Source organism: Dipodomys spectabilis, unplaced genomic scaffold (genome assembly GCF_019054845.1).
Source record: "Dipodomys spectabilis isolate Male_0828 unplaced genomic scaffold, ASM1905484v1 ptg000188l, whole genome shotgun sequence".
NCBI classification, from domain to species: domain Eukaryota; kingdom Metazoa; phylum Chordata; class Mammalia; order Rodentia; family Heteromyidae; genus Dipodomys; species Dipodomys spectabilis.
This window is the reverse complement of record NW_024870865.1, coordinates 3,843,406-3,863,194: the sequence shown is the minus strand read 5'-3', so window position 1 is coordinate 3,863,194 and position 19,789 is coordinate 3,843,406. Positions and strand designations below refer to the sequence as shown.

Below are 19,789 nucleotides of genomic sequence, written 5' to 3'. Positions count from 1 at the left end.
GGACCTGCGGGCGCGGCCATGCTGGAGGCGGGACTTCCGGTCGCCCGCACGGTAGCCCCGCCCCCCGTCCTGCCTCCCTAGGCAACCACCGCCCCGCCCCGCCGCGCGCGCGCTCCCCCGCGCGCGAGGCCTCCTCCCGCGTGCGGCTCGCGGGCGGGCGAGCCTTCGGAGTCACCTGGGACGGGAGGGTGAGTGGCGACGAGGTTTGGGGTCACCGGGGAGGGATCTTCGGAGCCCGAGGTTGCCCACCGAGGGCGAGGAGCGCTGGCGATCCGGCCGCCTGCGAGCCGGACCCTCCCGCGCCTCCCAGCGGGCCCAGGGTAACCCCCAGGGCCTGCCGCCAGGGGTCCCCAATCCTGAGGCGTAGACTCGCTTTCCGAGGCCCCCGGGGATCAAGGGGCCTGGGCCCGTGCGCCCGCCCCTTCATGACCCGGTGACCTGATGACCCGGTGACCGGATCCCCCTCCCTCCTGCCGCCTGGCGCCCAAGGTGACTTCCTGCCCTGATCTTAAACCTGCCCCTCCGACGAGCCCCCAGAGAAGAGTGGGGCTCCGGGCCTGCCACCGCAGCGCCTGCTGCACACTGATGACCCCGGTGACCCTTCCGGGAGTGGTGGGCTTAGTGTCCCCGAGCTGGACACAGCCCGAGGCAATGACCCGTATTCGGCAGGGGGGTATTTTGGCACCGCCTGGCCTGTTGGCTCTCAGGAAGAGTTGACTGTTACCACATGGACAAGAGCAGGACACAGCCAGGATACCTGGGCCTGAGCTCAGTCAGCTTGGTCAGTAGTGGGGCTTGAACTCTGGGCCTGGGCGCTGTCCCTCAGCTCTGCAGCTCAAGGATAGCGCTCTACTGCTTGAGCTACAGCGCCATTTCCGGTTTTCTAGTGGTTTATTGGAGATAAGAATCTCACGGACTTTCCTGCCCGGGCTGGCTTTGAACTGGCTTTGAGCTCAGCCTCCTGAGTAGCTAGGATTACATGCAGGAGTCATTGACCCCCAGCTGAGACAAATCTCTTAACCCACGGGTTACAGCCCTGGGAGTTGTGGCAGCCCAACCTAAAATGGCTAAACGGTGGGTGTTACTTGAAGTATGGCACAGGCTAGTATGCAGGGAGTTCAGTCTCCTGCAGTCCTGGACGTTTTGTTCCAGCAGGTAACTAATGTGACATTCCCTTGAATTCAGGAGGGGGCCCTGGCTACTGGGCCTTTTTTCCCTTCCTCTCCCCCCCCCCCCCCCCAGGAATCTGGGGCTGTAGGTCAGAATCTGAACAGACATCCTAGGGAGAGACAGCCTTGGCACAAAACTTCTTAGTGTAAATCAGTTTGACTTGGGATGCATCCAGATGTATTGGGTGTACAGGTGTCTTAGAGGATCTCTGGGTTTCCTCGGGTTCCAAAAGAGTCTAGGACCCCAGATGTTAAAATACACAATCTTCCCATAGAAGATCCTGGAGGGGATGAGCCAGGCTGGTGTTGCCTGGTTGTGATCTTTACACCACATGCTGACTTTTCACCACTGTGTGTTTACCTGCTTGTGTGCAAGAGGTTGTTTTTGGTTTGGTTTGGTTCAGTTTACAGGGCTTGAACTCAGAGCCTGGGTGCTGTCCCTGAGCTCTTCTATTCAAGGCTAGTGCTCTAGCAGCAGTTCCAGTTTTCTGGTGGTTAATTAGAGATAAGAGTCTCATGGGGGCTGGGAAGGTGGCTCAGTGGTAGAGCGCTTGCCTTGCATGCCCGAGGCCCTGGGTTCAATTCCTCAGCACCACATAAGCAAAAAGAAAAAAGCCGGAAATGGTGCTGTGGCTCAAGTGGTAGAGTGCTAGCCTTGAGCTGAAGAGCTGAGGGACAGCACCCAGGCCCAGAGTTCAGGCCCCATGACTGGACCCCCAAAAAAAAAAAAAAAAAGAGTCTCATGGACTTCCTTGCCTGGTTAGGCTTTGAACCTTTGTCCTCAGACCTCAGCCTCCTGAGTAGCTAGGATTACAGGGGTGAGTCACCAGCATCCGACTAAGAGCTGTGTGTTGTTTTGCTTTCAGTATTTGTCTTAATTTCTCCGGACTGCCAGATGGTGTCTTGCCCAGTTGGCCAGCCTGTAGTTATAATGGCCAGGGCCCTTTTTCTTTCTTTCTTTTTCAATATAGTCCTAGGGGTCAAATCTAGGACTTTATACTTTCTAGCCTACCACTTGGGCTATGTCCTCCCCAGCCTCCCTAGGCCTTTGTTTTTAGTTTGAGGCAGGGGTCTTGCTACCTTTTGGCCCCGGCTGGCTTTGAAGTCTGAATCATCTTGCCCCCATCTCCTGATTAGCTGGTATCACAGGCATACTGCACCATGCCTGGCAGGCCTCCTCTGGGGTAACTGCAATTGCTGAGATGACTTTAACTTCAGTAGCCCATGTAAGGAAAGTCCTGCAGGGCAGGCTCGGAGGGGACAGCTTTTATTCTGAGTTGGGCATGAATCCAGGCTCTCCTTAAACTTGAATCTGTCTGGTTCTGGAAACCCAGTCAGTGTTAAGTTCTAACCCACCACACCACAGCACACAAACTAATAGGAGATGTTCCTAGCCGAGCTTGCTGCCGGATCCGGTGACCCTGAAAGACTAGTGGCCTTATCTCCACCCACTGCTGCAGCGCCCCGCCCGCATCCCCCTATCCCCCCCCCCTTCTACTTCCCTGTGGCCTGGAGGCCTTGCTCCCGCCCCCGTGCTGCTGTTAAGCTCTAGCTTGGGGCTCTTTGTTTCAGCTCCGCCCAGCTGGGCACACCCGCTGGAGAAGGTTCCTCGGTTTTATCCTCATTCTGGGTCTAAGCTGGCAAGCGATGGACCATCGGAAAGCCAGGGTCCTCTCAGCTGGCCACTGCTGCCCCTCCCTGCGAAAGTGGGCCTCGCAGGCTGGCAGCATGGGGCTCTCTGTGCCGCCCTGCATCAGGTAGCTGTCGCCGAGGATCTGTGGGCGGAAGGCGCATGTGTCAGGGCCCGGGAGGGGTTGTCCTGCGAGGAGGCAGCGCAGGCTGGCGCAGGCTGTCGTAGTAGCTGTGGCGCTTGGAGCCGCTGTGCCGGGGCCGTGTGAGCGACACTGGCTTTTTTCCTGTTAAACGCAGCGTCCCTTGCTGGAGCCTTCTACGTAGCTGTCTGGATGTGCCTGGGGCTTAGCTGCCTGCTCTCTGATGCCCCCTGCCCCCACCCTGTGCAGCAGGAGCTCAGCCATGGTGAATGAGGTGGGCAGGAGTGATGGCCCCAACCCCCGCTCCGAGGGCAGCAGCAGCAGTGGCAGCGAGAGCTCCAGAAACAGTTCAAGATGTTCTACACCAGGCCTGGACCCCGATCGGTACGAGAAACTCCGGGACAAGATGAAGCGGAGGATGGACTCTGGTGACAAATGGTTCTCCCTGGAATTCTTCCCTCCCCGAACCGCTCAGGGAGCTGTCAACCTGATCTCAAGGTGAGCTGGTATATGGTAAGAAGGGTGAGCTGGACACCATCTGTCAGCCCTGTCAGGCTTTTGATGCTTAATTGGAGATTAGTGTCTCACAGACTTTCTGCTTGGGCTGGATTTGAACTGTGATCCTCAGCTCAAGGTGAGCGCTCTATCACTTGAGCTACAGCACCACTTCCCAGATATTTCTAGACAAACGCTTGTTTTTGTTTTTGTCAGTCATGGGGCTTGAATTCTGGGCCTACGTGCTGTCCCTCAGCTTTTCAACTCAAGGCTAGTGCTCTACCACTTGAATCACAGTGCCACTTCTGGTTTTTTGGTGGTTCATTGGAGATGAGTCTCACAGAATTTCCTGCCTGGGCTGGCTTTGAACCTCGATCCTCAGATCTCAGCTTCCTGAGTAGCTAGGATTACAGGTGTAAGCCACCGATGCCCAGCTCTAGACAAACACTTGTAAGGGTTAAATATGTTGATTCCCACATAACATTCCTTGGCAGAACTTGAGGCTGGATCGTGGGAGTTTAGGAAGTCACCGAATAGCAGCTTAGAGAATGTGTTGAGCAAATTGGGAATTGGGGTTATGCTTCTCAAAATCTAGAAATGCCAACTGAGTTAGGTTAGCAAACTTGGTGAATTTCAGTTCCTTTTCTTTTAAAAAAGCTTATGCTTTTTCCTGTCCAAACTCCTCACGTGTTGCTCTCAAGTTGCTCAAAGTTTAAAGGCACCGGACATTTAAATAAATGGTCACAACCCTGAACGCCAATGCTCTTGCCCACGCAGGCTTTGGAGACTACTTCAGGAACTGGCCTGCCTGTGCCCAAAATGACTGCCAGTCCCTGGGGAGTCCTCTCACCCTCACCATGTTGGGAGGTGTGCATGCACGTCACAAACCAGTGGCACCTCTGTGATGACGTTTTCTCTGCGATCTTAGGCATGTGTGTGTGTGCCCCAGGCTCGGTTCTAAGTGCTGTGGACCGTTTCAGACCGTGTTCTCCTGGTTGATATGGACTAGATAAGAAACTCAGATAAGTCTCAGAGAGTTCAATGAATTTTCCTGAGATCACACAGCTAGTCAGCGAAGCCAGGCGATGAACATGGTTGCTGACCTGATTTTGCATGTATACTTTCTTAGTCTCCCTGCCCTGCCCTCAGAAGGGTGAAGGGCAGCGTCCCCCGACAGGGGCCCATCATCAGAAAGAAACCCCCTACAGGTTTGACCGGATGGCCACAGGTGGCCCCCTCTTCATCGATGTGACCTGGCACCCTGCAGGGGACCCTGGCTCAGACAAGGAGACCTCCTCCATGATGATTGCCAGCACGGCAGTGAACTACTGCGGCCTGGAGACCATCCTGCACATGACCTGCTGCCGCCAGCGCCAGGAGGAGATCACCCGCCATCTGCACAAAGCCAAGCAGCTAGGCCTGAAGAACATCTTGGCACTGAGGGGAGGTATGCCGTAGCACCCCTCCCCTTTGGGGAACCATTCTTTACTTGCCGGAGGCTGCAACTGAGCATGCTCAGGGTCCTCTCTCATCCTGTCGTCAGTGAGCATTGTGGGGAGCACTACCCAGATGGGGCTGCCTCTTTCCACCTCAAAACCCAGACATAAGAGTTCAGCCAGGATGCGGACAGTGCTTGCTAATCTTTGTCCCAGCGGCACAGATGTATAAATGTCAGCCTGTGCTTGGCCTGATCTGTTGCAGAGCACAGCCTGGTGTTCACCCAGGGGCATCTTGGTGCCTGGTGCCATTGGGCCACCCAGGATTGGGCTGAGGGAGACTGATGGGCGGGAGGGGTCTGTGGACCTCCACAAAACTTGAGACTAGTGGAAAACTCCATGAGGCAGGAACTCAGGCCCGTGGGAGGGCAGGGAGAGAGGGCTGCTGAGCCCCAGGGCCCAGCCGGGGGCGGGGGTGACCAGGTCCTGCAAATTCATTGGAGAGCCACTTCACCTCTCCGCCATTAGCACCATGCCCACCAAGTTGCCCTTGGTACACATCTGACAGCTGGCTTATGTCTTCTACTTATCAGCTGTGAGGTCAGACTTACACAGTGTGAAGTCCCAACCTTTGAGGTGCCTACAGCCCTGAGTCTAGAGGTACAAAAAGGCTCGAGATCAGGTGAGACCCAGTAGCCATGACCTCTAGCCACCCTGCAGACCCCATAGGTGACCGGTGGGAGGCAGAGGAAGGAGGTTTCAACTGTGCAGCAGACCTGGTGAGGCACATCCGAAGCGAGTTTGGGGACTACTTTGACATCTGCGTGGCAGGTGAGTGGCCAGCACATCCGCCCCGGAGGGTGGGGAGGAAGAGGAGGAAAAGAGGCCTGGAAAACCTGCCTGTATTGTTCTGGGACATGAGGATCGGGGATGCCAGTGGCCGCTGAGAAGATTCAAGGTGAATCACACGCTGTCTTTGAACCCGCCTACTGCCCCTCACATTCCCAGCAGCTTCCCAGCCCTCTCCTGTCCAGCAGAGGGCCAGAATTTACTAAGGAAACTCCAAAAGACAGGGAATCCCCAAGCCAAAGTGAGAAGATGGCATCAGATGCCAGTAGGCACTGGCCTGAGAGGAACCAAGGCCCTTCCTCCTCCCCTTTCCATATCACACCTGCCCCCTCTGGCAGGCCCCAAGGGCATGCTTTCCTGTACTACCTACTTCCATTCCTGTGTCCGTGGTATCAATCGTGGTATCAGTCGCAGCTGGAAGCCTAGATTGATTGGCAGTTCTGAGTGTCAGTTCCAAATTCCCAGCAGAGAGAATTGAATTGGCTTTACTGTACCTCTGGCAGCCCAGGCAGGGGGCCAAGTTCACCTGACAGAAATGGCTGGCTGGGAATGGGGAAGCCAAGCATTCCAGGGACTGGAGGTTGAGTGCCTGGGCTGATCTGTCTTCTTGGAGTGATCCTTTTTCAGGAAAGCATCTATGTTTGGTGGTACTGGGGTTTGACTTGGGGCCTTGGCTTGCTAAGCAGACACTATCACTCGTGCTACTCCACTAGCTCCTTTTTGTGTTGGGTGTTTTCAGGACAGGGTCTCCAATGAACCACCAGAAAATAGAAGTGGCGCTGTGGCTCAAGTGGTAGAGCACTCACCTTGAGCTGAAGAGCTCAGGGACAGTGCCCAGGCTCAGAGTTCAAGCCCCACGACCGACCAAAAAAAAAAAAGAATTTGAGTCCTGGTCTCAAACAACAACAAAAAATTTAAATGGCTTAACGGAAATAATTTGTAATTATTCGTTGTGGATAACGTTGGTCCTTTCCTTAGCCCCTTGTGTCCACGTCTGCTCTTCTCAGCAGGGCTGCCTAGGTGTCTGACACTGAGACAGGGCTAGGAGTCAGGAAGAGAACAGGTGTGGCTCCACCTGGCTATCACTAATGCAGTCCTGGGAGACCATGAAGGAAGTATCTTGTAGTTGTGCTTTGCTTAAGGAGGATGATAAGACCAATGAGGGGCTGGGAATGTGGCCTAGTGGCAGAGTGCTTGCCTAGCATGCATGAAGCCCTGGGTTCAATTCCTCACCACCACATAAACAGAAAAAGCCAAAAGTGGCAGTATGGCTCGAGTGGTGGAGCACTAGCCTTGAACACAGAGAGGCTCTGGGACAGAGCCCAGGCCTTGAGTTCAAGCCCCCCACTACTGGCAGAAAAAAAAAAAAAAAGATGACCAGTGAGTTACACCCAGCTGGCCATAAACAAACTCAGCAAAATCCAGGGGTAGCCTTGTTTTGCTGGTGTTTATAAATGTGTCATTTCAGAACTTCCTGTTAAAAGAAGAATAGCTTCATTGTTGAAAGTTCCCCTGCTCCTGAAATAAGAGTTTTATATCCTTTTTTTTTTTTTTTTTTTTGGTGTTGGTACTGGGGCTTGCTGGTACTCAGGGCCAGGGACTATCCCTTAGCATTTTTACTCAAGGCTAGTGCTCTACCACTTTGAGCCAGCGTTCCGTTTCTGGTTTTCTGGTGGTTCATTGGAGATAAGAGTCTTACAGACTTTTCTGCATGGGCTGGCTTTGAACCACAGTCCTCAGATCTCAGCCTCATGAATCGCTAGGATCATAGGTGTGACTGACCAGACCTGGCTTTTCCTACTCCCAGCAGCTCTGGCCTTGGGTCTGCTCCCCACTGAACTCAGGGTCTTCCTTGGGTGCAGGCAGGAGAAACCAGCTACCTCCTGGGCTGATGTTAAGATCACCGTCTTCCTGCCCTCCTGGCTTCGTGTGGCTGCCAGTAGTTGGGTCAGGGAAGAGGTGAGAGTGCCCAGAGCTGGTCAGGGCTAGAGGACTCGCCCCTCTCTCAGGAATCATGGGGCTCCATTCCTTTCACGCCCAGCGCAAGGTCATCCCACTGCCTCGTGTTTAGACCCCACGACTTTGTTTTGTGGGGTTTGGACCTGACACCAGAAGCAACACAAATTTAACCAGGGTGAGTCTTTTTTTTACTCCATGACAGACTGATGTTTGAAAGTGGCAATTGTATTATCTCCATCTTTTTTGGGGGGGGGGGGTGTCAGTCTTGGGGCTTGAACTCTGGGCCTGAGCACTGTCCCTCAGCTCAAGGCGAGTGCTCTACCACTTGAGCTACAGTGCCACTTCTGGTTTTCTGGTGGTTTTTTGGAGATATGAGTTTCATGGCCTTTCCTGCCAGGCTGGCTTTGAACCTCGATCCTCAGATCTCAGCCTCCTGAGTAGCTAGGATTACAGGCGTGAGCCACTGGCGCCCGGCTCCATCTATTTCTTGAAGCAAAGCCCCACTTTGTTCTAACCTTCCTATGTGATGTAGATCCTAGCTTTTCAGTCTTGGACTCTATTAAAAATATTTAAGTACTGGGTCCTGATCACAAAAGGCCAGAAATAGAGATGTGGCTCAAGTGGTAGCGTGCCAGTCTTGAGCAGAAAAAGCTACAAGACAGTACATAGTCCTTAAGTTCAAGCCCCAATACCTACACATATACATAAAAATAATATTGAGCCCGGCGCCGGTTGGCTCTAGCTACTCAGGAGGCTGAGATCTGAGGATCACGGTTCAAAGCCAGCCCAGGCAGGAAAGTCTGTGAGACTCTTATCTCCAATAAAAACCACCAGAAAACTGGAAGTGGTGCTGCAGCTCAAACCGTAGAGTGCTTGCCTTGAGCTGAAGAGCTGAGGGAGAGCGCTCAGGCCCAGGGTTCAAGCCCCATGAAAATAAAAATAAAAATAGAAATAATATTGAATCTAGATAGAGTTGTACTCCTGTGATCCTAGCTGCAGAGGAAGCAGAGGTCAGGAGGATCATGGCAAAAACACGAAACTTTCTCTGAAAAGCAAGCAAAAAGGGTCGGGTGTGTGGTTCAACTGTAGAGCACTTGACTAGCAACAGAATTAAATAAGAGCCAGGCACCTGTGGCTTATGCCTACTATAATCCTAGCTACTCAGGAGGCTGAGATCGGAGGATCCCAGTTTGAAACCATCTTGGGCAGACAAATCCTGAAGACTCTTTCCAATCCATTACTAAAGAGCTGGGAGTAGAGCTATGACTCAGATGGTAGAACACCAGCCTAGTGCCCAGGCCCTGAATTCAAGCCCCAGTAAGGGTACAATACATAAATACCACGGTATGCCAGAAGCTGCCTGCCGGGGCCAGGGCGTGCATGTTCCACTCAGTGGTCCTCCAGGTGCAGCCCTATCTGACTGGCTGGATGAGGCAGGACGGGGTGGGACATCTGGAACTCTCCACCCCCACACCAAGGGAGCAGCTCCAGCCTCCACCCAGGAGGCTCCCGTGTTCAACCATCTGTGCTGTGCTGGGGTGCAGGCATGGGGACTGCGGCTGGGCGGCCCTCCTCCCCACTCGATTGTGCTCCCTACTGTCAGGTTACCCCAAAGGCCACCCTGAGGCAGCGAGCTTTGAGGATGACCTAAGGCACCTGAAGGAGAAGGTGTCTGCGGGCGCCGACTTCATCATCACGCAGCTCTTCTTCGAGGCTGACACCTTCTTCCGCTTCATCAAGGCCTGCACGGACATGGGCATCACCTGCCCCATTCTCCCTGGCATCTTTCCCATCCAGGTGAGGGGTCGCATGGCTGAGGCCTCCCCTACCAGTTCCCAGCCCACCATCCCAGCCCCAGGCCGGGGCTCAGGAAAAGTGCTGAGCTCAGAGTTGTTCTCTCATGCTTGGTAAGTTTCCCATCAGACAGACAGGCCACCTCCAGCTTCCTAAAATAGCAACAGTGTTTGCTGAGGTTGTTGTATATTAGCCGGCTGCCAAGTGTCACCCAAAGGGACGCTTAGCACAATAAGTTGTAGTTAAAGACAGTATTTCCCCAACTTAGCTGTTGGCAGGACTGTTAAACTTGTCCCAAGGCTGGATCTGCAGGCCCACCTCAAGAAATTCTGCTGCATGCAGGCCTAATGCAGGGCTTAGGGTCTGTATTTTACCCTTAAGTCAACCAGAATAGCCAGGCTCACACTTATACACTAGATACTCAGGAAGACTGAGTTCTGAGGACCTTTGAAGCCAGCTCAGACAGAAAAGTCTGTGTGAGACTCTTATCTCTAGTTAATAACTAAAAAGCCAGAAGTGAGTCAGGCGCTGATGGCTCACACCTATAATCCCAGCAACTGAGGAGGCTGCGATCTAAGAATCTCAGCGTGAAGCCAGCCTGGGCAGGAAAATGGGTGAGACTCTTACCTCCAATTAGCCACCAAAAATAAAAGTGAAGCTGTGGCTCAAGTGGTAGACAGCATCCAGGCCCGGCAAAAAAAAAAGAAAAAAAAAAAAAGATTGACAGGTGAACCTGGTGGCCTGGGTGGAAGAGCACGCTGTTCCCAGCAAGTACATGTGAGCCAAAGGGCAGGCAGGGCTGATGTCAGAGGTACTGCGGGCAGCTCCTGGACCCTGCCGACCCCCAGACACGATCTGACTTTCCCCGTCTCACCATGTGGCGCCGTGCACCAGACAGAGCATGAGAGCAGTGGCATGTATTCAGAGTGGCAGACGGGCCAGCTGACCCCGCATGACCCCACGGCCTCCTCTGTGTCTTGGGCAGGGCTACTCCTCCCTTCGGCAGCTGGTGAAGCTGTCCAAGCTGCAAGTGCCCCAGAAGATCAAGGACGTGATTGAGCCCATCAAGGACAATGACGCTGCCATTCGCAACTATGGCATTGAGTTGGCGGTGAGCCTGTGCCGGGAGCTGCTGGCCAGTGGCCTGGTGCCAGGCCTCCACTTCTACACCCTCAACCGCGAGATGGCCACCACCGAGGTGCTAAGGCGCCTGGGCATGTGGAATGAGGACCCCAGGTGAGGAGCCCTCCTCCCCCAGGGAAGACAGTGCAGCCAGGGGGCCGCGCTGGCTGGCACTGGTAAGGGCGCTGTCCTGTGCCATGGTGGGCTGGGTCCCTCACAGGGCTGCCCCGTGGGGACCTGGAGGTGTAGTCAGGGCCCCAGCTCCCCCCACCAGGCTGTGGTCCTCTGTCTCCATCCTGTCTCCAGGCGCCCCCTGCCCTGGGCTGTCAGCGCCCACCCTAAGCGCCGGGAGGAGGATGTGCGCCCCATTTTCTGGGCCTCCAGACCAAAGAGCTACATCTACCGCACCCAGGACTGGGATGAGTTTCCCAATGGCCGTTGGTGAGGAAGTCGGTGTCTGGGGAAAGGGGGTACAGGAATGGCTCCCCTGCCTTCCAGCAGGAGCCCAGGGTCAGGAGTGTACCCCAACACCTTCCCCCTCCCCCCCGCCCCCCCATGCTCCCTGCCAGGGGTAACTCCTCCTCACCAGCCTTCGGGGAGCTGAAGGATTACTACCTCTTCTACCTGAAAAGCAAGTCCCCCGCCGAGGAGCTGCTGAAAATGTGGGGGGAGGAGCTCACCAGCGAAGAGAGCGTCTTCCAAGTCTTTGCACACTACCTGTCAGGAGAGCCCAACCAGCAGGGCCACAGGGTGAGTGGGCTGGCTGTGGGTTCTGGACCCCCTGCCCAGTGTCTAGCTGTGGGTCAGCCTGGGGGGGGGGAGGGGGGCTGTGGCCAGAGCTCCTTAGCAAGGAGAGGGAGGGTGAGAGGAGCAATTGAGGCAGACGGTCTGCATCTCCCACGGGAAAGTGGCTGGGACCCCAGTCCAGACCCATGGCTCCCCCCCGCCGCCCCAGGTGACATGTCTGCCCTGGAATGACGAGCCCCTGGCTGCCGAGACCAGCCTGATGAAGGAAGAACTGCTACGCGTGAACCGCCAGGGCATCCTCACCATCAACTCCCAGCCCAACATCAACGGAAAGCCATCTTCTGACCCCATCGTGGGCTGGGGTCCCAGCGGGGGCTATGTCTTCCAGAAGGTGAGAGGGGGCTCCTGGAGGATGCCCCGGATTGGGAGTGAGAGGAACATGGGGGTGGACAGGAGCTGGCACTTTAAGTGACGTAGACTTGGCCCGAGGCTCAGTTTTGTCTTCGGTGAAATGGGGGTAAAGCATGAAGGATGCAGGAAGCAGTGTACGGATGGGAGCTGTTGCCATTCTGGCTCACACCGCTCCCCAGAGCTGCTGGAGGTGGATGGTGTTCAGAACCAAAGCCTCTGGGCTCTGGCTATAGAAAGATCTGTGTTCAGCCAGTCACCAGTAGCTCATGCCTGTAATACTAGCTACTCAAGAGGCTGAGATCTGAGGATCACCATTCAAAGCCAGCCCAGGCAAGAAAGTCCTTGAGACTCTTATATCCAATGACCCACTAGAAAACCAGAAGTGGCGCTGTGGCTCAAGTGGTAGAGCACTCACCTTGAGCTGAAGAGCTGAGGGACAGCACCCAGGTCCAGAGTTCAAGCCCCATGACAAACAAAAAAGAAAAAGAAAGATCTGTGTGCATTTCCCAGTTGGCTTGACTACTCCCAGCCTGGTCACCTCCTCTGTATACCTAGCACCAGCCCTGCAGTGCTGGGAACAGTTAACTGCCAAATGTAAATAAACCCAGCTCAGCCCTACTGGCTGTGGCACTAGAGGAAATGTCATCCAGTGACTGGGGATGCTGGATCACCCCAGGCCTCGCTTCCTCAACCTGTCAGACCCACATGGGCCTGTGTCCAGTGCCCAGCATGCCCTCTCCCCAGTGGCTGGGAAAGGGGTCCAGACAGAAACCTCACATGCCCACCCCTGGTGTATTCACCAGCTCAGGCTGTCTCCGGTCCTGCTGCCCTCAGGGTCTTGGGCCTGTGGGGGCCCTTTGGGAGGGCGGAGGGCATCTGACTGGGCCTGGAGCTCACCATGCAGTGGGGAAGGAGCTGGGGTAGATATGTGACAGGTGCCTGTCTCCCCCAGGCTTACCTAGAGTTCTTCACTTCCCGAGAGACAGTGGAGGCGCTTCTGCAAGTGCTGAAGAAGTACGAGCTCCGGGTCAATTACCATATCGTGGATGTGAAGGTGAGCTAGCTCCCACAGTTCAGATGGGACTTAGCAGGGCCAGAGCATCTGAGCCTGAGAACACCCACATTCATTCCTTCAACAGTCACCTGCCCAGGCCAGGCAGGTCAGGCCAGACAGACAGACAAAACCAGGCCCCACACTGAGTGCTGGTGGGTCATATCTATAATTCTAGCTACTCAGGAGGCTGAGATCTGAGGATCATGGTTCAAAGCCAGCCCTGGCAGGAAAGTCCACAAAGACTTTTGGGGGGGGGTCCGGTCGTGGGGCCTGAACTCTGGGCCTGGGCGCTGTCCCTCAGCTCTTCAGCTCAAGGCTAGTGCTCTACCACTTGAGCCACAGCGCCACTTCTGGCTTTTTTCTTTTTGCTTATGTGGTGCTGAGGAACCGAACCCAGGGCCTCATGCATGCAAGGCAAGTGCTCTACCACTGAGCCACCTTCCCAGCCCCTCCACAAAGACTCTTATCTCCAATTAGCCACCAGAAAACCAAAAGTGGCATTGTGGCTCAAAGTGGTAGAACCCAGGCCCTGAGTTCAAGTCCTATGACTGACAAAAAAAAAAAAAAAAAAAGCAGGTCCCTGCTCTCTCAAGAGCTCCCAGCCTAGTGAAAGAGATTGGTCAGCGTGAGTGGGAAAATCGGGAAGAGATCCTGTGTACACAGAACCTTCCAAGGGCACAGAGGCGGGGAGAAGGGCTTCGGAGCAAGGGCATGGACGTGCGGAGGCACCACAGTGTCTCTGGGGACCCTGGGAATGGGAGATGTCAGTCTTCAGTGGATCCTTCAGGGGTCCTGATTGTCCTGCTTGAAGTTTGAGATTCCAGTAGTGGAGTCACTTGGCTCTGTTTCATTTTAGGCAGATCACGGTAACAGGCAGGGAGGGCTGGAGCCAAGGAGGCCCAGCAGGCCTGCAGAAGGTCAGATGAGGGGCTGACCAGATTAGGTAGGTCTGCATTCTGAGTTTTCAGTGGTAGTGGTCGTCATGGGGCTTGGACTCAGGACCTGGGTGCTATACCTGAGCTTTTTCACTCAAGGCTACTACTGCTCTAGCACTCAGCCACAGGACCACTTCTTGTTTTCTGGTAGTTAATTGGAGCTAAGATTCTCAGGCTTTTCTGTCCAGGCTGGCTTTGAACCACAATCTTCAGATCTCAACCTCCTCAGTAGCTAGGATTATAGGTGTGAGCCACTAGCACCTAGTTTGGATTTCGGGTTTTAATGGAGACCAAACAATGCCATTGTCAGAGACACAGGCCTGGGAGGGTATTGGAGGTAGGAAATGCTGAGTTAGAGGTCATTGAAAGACTGTGGGTGTCTCTGGTCTATTCTGCCCAACCCTCCTTCCCCGCTCAGGGTGAGAACATAACCAACGCCCCTGAGCTGCAGCCCAATGCCGTCACATGGGGCATCTTCCCTGGCCGGGAGATCATCCAACCCACCGTGGTGGATCCTGTCAGCTTCATGTTCTGGAAGGTAAGGGAGCTGGGAAGGGGCCTATTCTGCCACCTCAGGACGGTAGGGAAACCCCTGTGCTGTAGACCACAGACTTGGCCTGCAGAGCCACATGGTAATGTGGCGGTTCCTCGTGGGCTGGGCGGGATGGCAGTGGCCATGGGACCCGTGCTGTACCTGTAGGGCACATAGAAACCTGACCCAGAGGCAACCCTGGTGTCTTGGCCTGTGTGTATATGTGTGTGCGTGTAGGATGAGGCCTTCGCCTTGTGGATTGAGCAGTGGGGAAAGCTGTACGATGAGGAGTCCCCGTCCCGCGCCATCATCCAGTACATCCACGACAACTACTTCCTGGTCAACCTGGTGGACAACGAGTTCCCACTGGACAACTGCCTGTGGCAGGTAGTAGAAGACACATTCGAGCTGCTCACCAGGCCCCCCAAGCGCGACGGGGATGTGGAGGCCCCCTGAGCCTGACATCCTTCACTGTGCCCACCCACCTTTCCCACTGTCCTCCGGGCCTGGTTCTCCCCAGGGGGTAATGGCAGCGAGGCCAGCAGGAGGCGTCTGGGCTCTGGCTGGACCAGAGTCAGCCCCACGTGGGAGCCTGGCGCTCTCTCTGAGAGAGCGTGCTCGGGGTCGGGAGCACACTGCCCTCCCTGCCTCACAGCAGGGCAGCCTCCGGAGCTAACAAAGGACCCTGGTGAACTTGCACTTGGAGCCCTCATGGGACGGGCAGTGAACTCGATGAACTCAACGGGGACTCGCAGCACTGACGACGACATGGCAGAGTGAAGGTGCCACATCGTCCCACTGAGGTGGGAGGGGCAGGCCACTGCCCGCCTCCCTGCGTGGCTGACAGGCGCCAGACCTCATCACCCAAGCGTTCCCTCAGCTGCCGTCCCCCCAGCCCCAGGCCTGCCCCTTAACGTGGCTTCTCTGTTCCGATGGCTGCATGGAAAAGCACCCCTGTGGTGAAAGGCCAGCCCAGCCCTCCTGCTTCCCTCCACCCCTCAGCTCTCAGGCAGGTCCCGGCCATGTCCCAGCTGGCCTTCCTAATGCCAGCTGCCGGCCCTCCTCTCAGTCCCGCACTCCTCCCAGGACCCAGCCCTCAGGTCCTGCTGCCCGGGGCAGTGGCCAGCAAGTGCATCCGGCTGCTCTTCCTTGGCTCCTGGCCTGCTGGCCTTGGCAGGAAGGAGCCCCGCACACGGACGCGGGTGTCAGGACGGCTGAGTCACGCAGCCTTCAGGGGACACAGCAGAAGCAGCCTTTTATTGTCCCCCAGAGCCGTCCCTCTCCCGCTGCACTCGTGGGGTAGGAGTCTTTGGGGGGCCCTGAGGGACCTGGGCCTCAGTGCTGCGCATCACTCCACAGGCACCAGTCACGGGCTGCAGCCCGGCCCTTTGTTCTGCCCCATGCTCACCACAGCCGGGGGCCTGGGCACTCAGGGAGCGGCTGCGGCTGCGTCTCCTGGCTGTCACACACTGGTACCACTGTTTAAAGGCCTGGTACCCAGGGAGGGACAGAAAAGGCTATTTGGCCCCCCTCAAGGCCTGGCATTGGCCTGCCAGGGTGCCACCTGTGCCCAGCTCATGTCCCCCCCAGAGGCCGCTCCCCCCGCCCGGGCAGCCTGCCTGCCCTTCCCCAGGGAAAATGCAGAGTCTCAGAATAGATCTGACTTGTGACCTGGAAGCTGTGCCTGCAGAGCCCCAAACAAGGGGACCCAGCCCCCCGGGGCTGCGATGAGAGGCCAGGGATCCGAGCCGAGCCTTCCTGCTCCTAGATGGAGCAGCACCAGTCACAGCCAAGGCTCAACATCTGCCTGTTCTGTAATCCAACTGATCCCCTCCCTGGGGTGGCCACCGCGGAGACCCCTGACCCAGGAACCAGAGGCGGCGGGGGACAAGATGGGGTGACGGAGCTGGTACCTGGGAGAGGACCCAGCGCTCCTCTTCCTGCCGCAGCCGCTGAGCCACGCGCAGGCGCACCACGCTCCGCCGCCACGTCCTCCAGGCTGGCCACAGGTGCCACTGCCTGAGCTAGGGGCACGGGCGACAGGTGAGGGGGAGGTGCTGTCGGCAGGGTTAGGCTGAGGGGTGATGTGCCCGGGGGCCTCCAAGCCCACTCACCAGGGCCCGGGACAGCTGCTCCACCCCTCTAGCGTCCACCCAGCGCTGCCATGTCAGTGCCAGGCGCCTGGCCTGCCGCGAAGCCTGGAACCTGTGAAGCAGAGTCTCCAGACGCCAGCGCGGCACGGCCTTCCTCCTGGGGGCAAGGGCATCGGGACCTCTTCAAGGCCAAGGGGAGGGGCGGTGCTCCAGCACTGACCAGGGAGTGCTCCCCCCCCCACCCGTTCTTACCCCAGTCGCCTCCAGGGGCCCTGGCCATGGAGAGCCCTGCCTGCAGAGCTGCAGAGCCCGCCTGGGCCAGAAGGGGGCAGCTCAGGGGCGCTGCTGTCCCATCCAGGCCGCTCCAGCCAGAGCTGGGAGGCGGGGCAGAGGGGCAGCTCTCTGCCACCTGGAACGGAAGGGGTTGGGTTGGGAGAGGGCCGCCTCCCCCCCTCACACACACACCCTGAGTGATAATACACGAGAGAGGAATTGTCTGCAAACCCCCAGAAAGAAGAGGCAGTGGGTGGGAGCACGTTGGGCTCACCTGAGAGCGGGCGGCTGCTCTCAGCCCGGGACCTGCCCCTCCGGGGCCTCTGTCCAGCACAGGGAGGCTGCTGGGTTGGCCAGGGCAGTGCAGGCGCTGTGGCCCGTGTCCAGCAGCTGTGGGTCTGCAGGGAGAGCCAGCAGGGGAGATCTGAACCTCCCAGGGCTTGCTGACCACTTAGAGCCCAAGGGGGGGGGGCTTTGCCCTGCCTGCCCCCTCCCCCCACCCCCAGCTTTACAAAGCTGGCTTTGCTGAGGCTTCTCCTCAAAAATGGTGGAGCCTCAGCCCCCCCCCCCCCCCAGCACCTACAACACACAGGCCAGGGGCTCTAGGGGACTCAGTGACATGAACTGCCAAGCAAGGGTGGGCACGTGGGCCTGTGGTAGAGCAGGAGCAAGAATTAAGTAATATGTATATGTGTGTTGTGTATGTTTGTGTATATATGTATATAGACGTGGCACATGGGCATAGCAATACAGAACTATAATCCTGGCACAGAAAAGGCTGAAACAGGTTTGTGAGTTTTGAGGCCAACTTGGGCTACCCAGTCAGATCCTGTCTCTCAAAAAAAAAAAAAGTTGCTAGGCCCTGGTGACTCATATCCATAATCCTAGCAAATTAGGAGGCTGAGATCTGAGGATCACAATTGAAGGCCAACGCAGGCAGGAAAAGTTTACATGACTCCATCTCCAGTTAACCAGCAAAAAGCCAGAACTGCAGGCATAGCTCAAGTGATAGAGTGAACAAGCCCAGTGAGCGCAAGGCTTCTGGGCTTGAGCCTCATACAGGCTCACACACACACAGTGCCCTGAAGCTGGGCACTGGTAGCACATGCCCGTCAATGAAGCACCCTGCGCCTGCAGAGTCAGCCGTTACTGTGACCCTATATATGTGAATTTTGCAAACCACCACAATTGTCTCAGTTCTATTTTAAAGACATGACAACCACTCGTGTACCTGTCTAGTCTATTAGGTTCTTCCTGGCATTCTGAAACCAAATTCCTGGTGATGCCAAGTGATACTTAGAAACACTACTTGCCCAGTCAGCGTCTCTGGGCCTGGTCCCTCAGCCAATGTCCCCAGACCACTGTGTGGTGTCACACTTCCCAGTGGCTTTCCCTCCTCCTAGGCCCTCAGCCGCTCATCACCACTTAGACCTGTCAGAACTAATGAATTCTGGGCTGGAGAGAGACTGATCTTTGGAGAAAATTATGAAAACGTTTTTTCTATTTTGTATTTTATAATTTTTTCCATAATGGAGATACTTCATTTTTATAATAAAGAAAATAACAAAAAAGGTGTGACTGTCTCCATGTATCCATCTTGTTCCTTAACTGCCCCATGATAAATGGCTAAGAGCTGGGAGCTGATGGCTCATGCCTGTAATCCTAGCTACTCAGGAGGCTGAGATCTGAAGCCAGCCCAGGCAGGAAAGTCCACAAGAGACTTTTGTTCAATTAAACACCCCCCCCTCCCCTTGGGCTGGGAAGGTGGCTCAGTGGTAGAGCGCTTGCCTTGCATGCATGAGGCCCTGGGTTCAATTCCTCAGTACCACATAAGCAGAAAAAAAAAAAGCCAGAAGTAGTGCTGTGGCTCAAGAGGTAAAGCATTAGCTTTGAGCAAAAGAAGTTCAGGAACAGAACCCAGGCCCAGAGTTCAAGCCCCAGGACCAGCACAGGTAAAAGCAGGGCTGGAGGTGTGTGTCAGGTGGTAGAGGGCCAGCCAGATAGAAGTGAGGCACCCTGAGTTCAAACCCCCAGTAATACCAAAAAAGAAAAAGGATTTGTCTGTCTTTATAACAGACTGGGGCCCAGGCAGACAGACCTGCACAGAGCTAGCAGCCAGGAGAGGCCCAATTACATTTGTTGATGGTTTCTGTGTTGTCCAGAGTCAGGACAGCAAAGAGGACCAGGGTCCTGGAGGGCAAAACAGCGTCTGGCTGTGGGGCTGAATGAAATAAGCTGGACTCCACCTCACCTGCTTCCAAGGGACAGGGGCGTCCAGCAACAGCAGGAGGCGCCCTCTGCTGGCCAGGCTGGGCCAGTGCGTGGGGCCAGCTCCCTGGACTCCCCAGGTCCAGAGGAGGCGTCTGACCGCAGCCTGCTGGAGCCAGATGATAGCAGCTCTCTGGACATGGCTCCCGGCGGAGGCCTCTGGAGCCCTGGTGAAGGAGGAGACACCCACTCTTCAGCTATTGGCACCATGGTTCTTTAAAGAAGCCCTGCAGGAGGCCTTTCCCAGAGTTCTTTGGGAAGGGCTCAGGGCATACCCGACTGAGCCCCACCCTCTTCTGGAATCCTATTAAATGGGCATGGCAGGGCTGAATGGCCACAGCAAGAAGGGCAAGCATTCTGCTTCAGGGATGGACAGGATGGTTGGGTTATCTTTTTCCTCCTTTTGCCTAGCAAGAACACTGGTGCTCTGCCCACCTGCTATGAGTCTGGTCCTGTGCCCAGTGCTCACCCACCCTGCCACACTGATGGCACGGAGTGGGGTGAGGGAGAGGCAGTGTATTGCCTGAAGCCGGTGGCTCAGGCCTGTCATCCTAGCTACTCAGGAGGCTGAGATCTGAGGGTCTCAGGTCAAAGGCAGCCCGGGCAGGAAAGGCCATGAGACTCTTCTCTCCAATTAACTACTCAGGAAACCAGAAATGGTGCCATGGCTCAAGTGGTAGAGCACTTGCCTTGAGCTGAAGAGCTGAGGGACAGCGCCCAGGCCCAGAGTTCAAGCCCCACCACTGACAAAAGACAAAAACCAAAAACAAAAACTGTCAGGCGCTGGTGGCTCACGCTTGTCATCTTAGCTATATGATAGCAGTTCAAAGCCAGCCTGGACAGGAAAGTCCATGAAACTCTTATTTCCATTAAACCACTA

General features: G+C 55.8%; 1 protein-coding gene across 3 annotated transcripts; it reads left to right on the top strand.

Annotated features, from left to right (window-relative positions):
- The first annotated feature begins 104 nt into the window (after nt 1–104).
- Nucleotides 105–17,472, top strand: Mthfr (methylenetetrahydrofolate reductase). Of its 3 annotated transcripts, none has more exons than XM_042695740.1 (12): nt 105–188; nt 3,191–3,439; nt 4,645–4,883; nt 5,593–5,703; nt 9,284–9,477; nt 10,460–10,710; nt 10,903–11,037; nt 11,166–11,346; nt 11,552–11,734; nt 12,707–12,808; nt 14,162–14,281; nt 14,513–17,472. In XM_042695740.1, the coding sequence occupies exons 2-12, from the start codon at nt 3,204–3,206 to the stop codon at nt 14,729–14,731; spliced, it is 1,971 nt and encodes a 656-aa protein (XP_042551674.1). In that variant the 5' UTR covers nt 105–188; nt 3,191–3,203; the 3' UTR covers nt 14,732–17,472. The 3 variants fall into 3 exon arrangements, with proteins under 3 accessions (XP_042551674.1, XP_042551673.1, XP_042551675.1); XM_042695739.1 differs by lacking the exon at nt 105–188 and adding an exon at nt 2,796–2,926; XM_042695741.1 differs by lacking the exon at nt 105–188 and having other exon boundaries at nt 3,275–3,439; nt 4,628–4,883.
- The last annotated feature ends 2,317 nt before the right edge of the window (nt 17,473–19,789 follow it).

Coding starts and splice junctions, on each gene's coding strand:
- Mthfr (XM_042695739.1), top strand. CDS start 2,817: ATGGACCATCGGAAAGCCAGGGTCCTCTCAGCTGGCCACTGCTGCCCC. Junction 3,440..4,644: donor GCTGTCAACCTGATCTCAAG/GTGAGCTGGTAT, acceptor AACCCCCTACAG/GTTTGACCGGATGGCCACAG. Junction 10,711..10,902: donor ATGTGGAATGAGGACCCCAG/GTGAGGAGCCCT, acceptor TCCTGTCTCCAG/GCGCCCCCTGCCCTGGGCTG.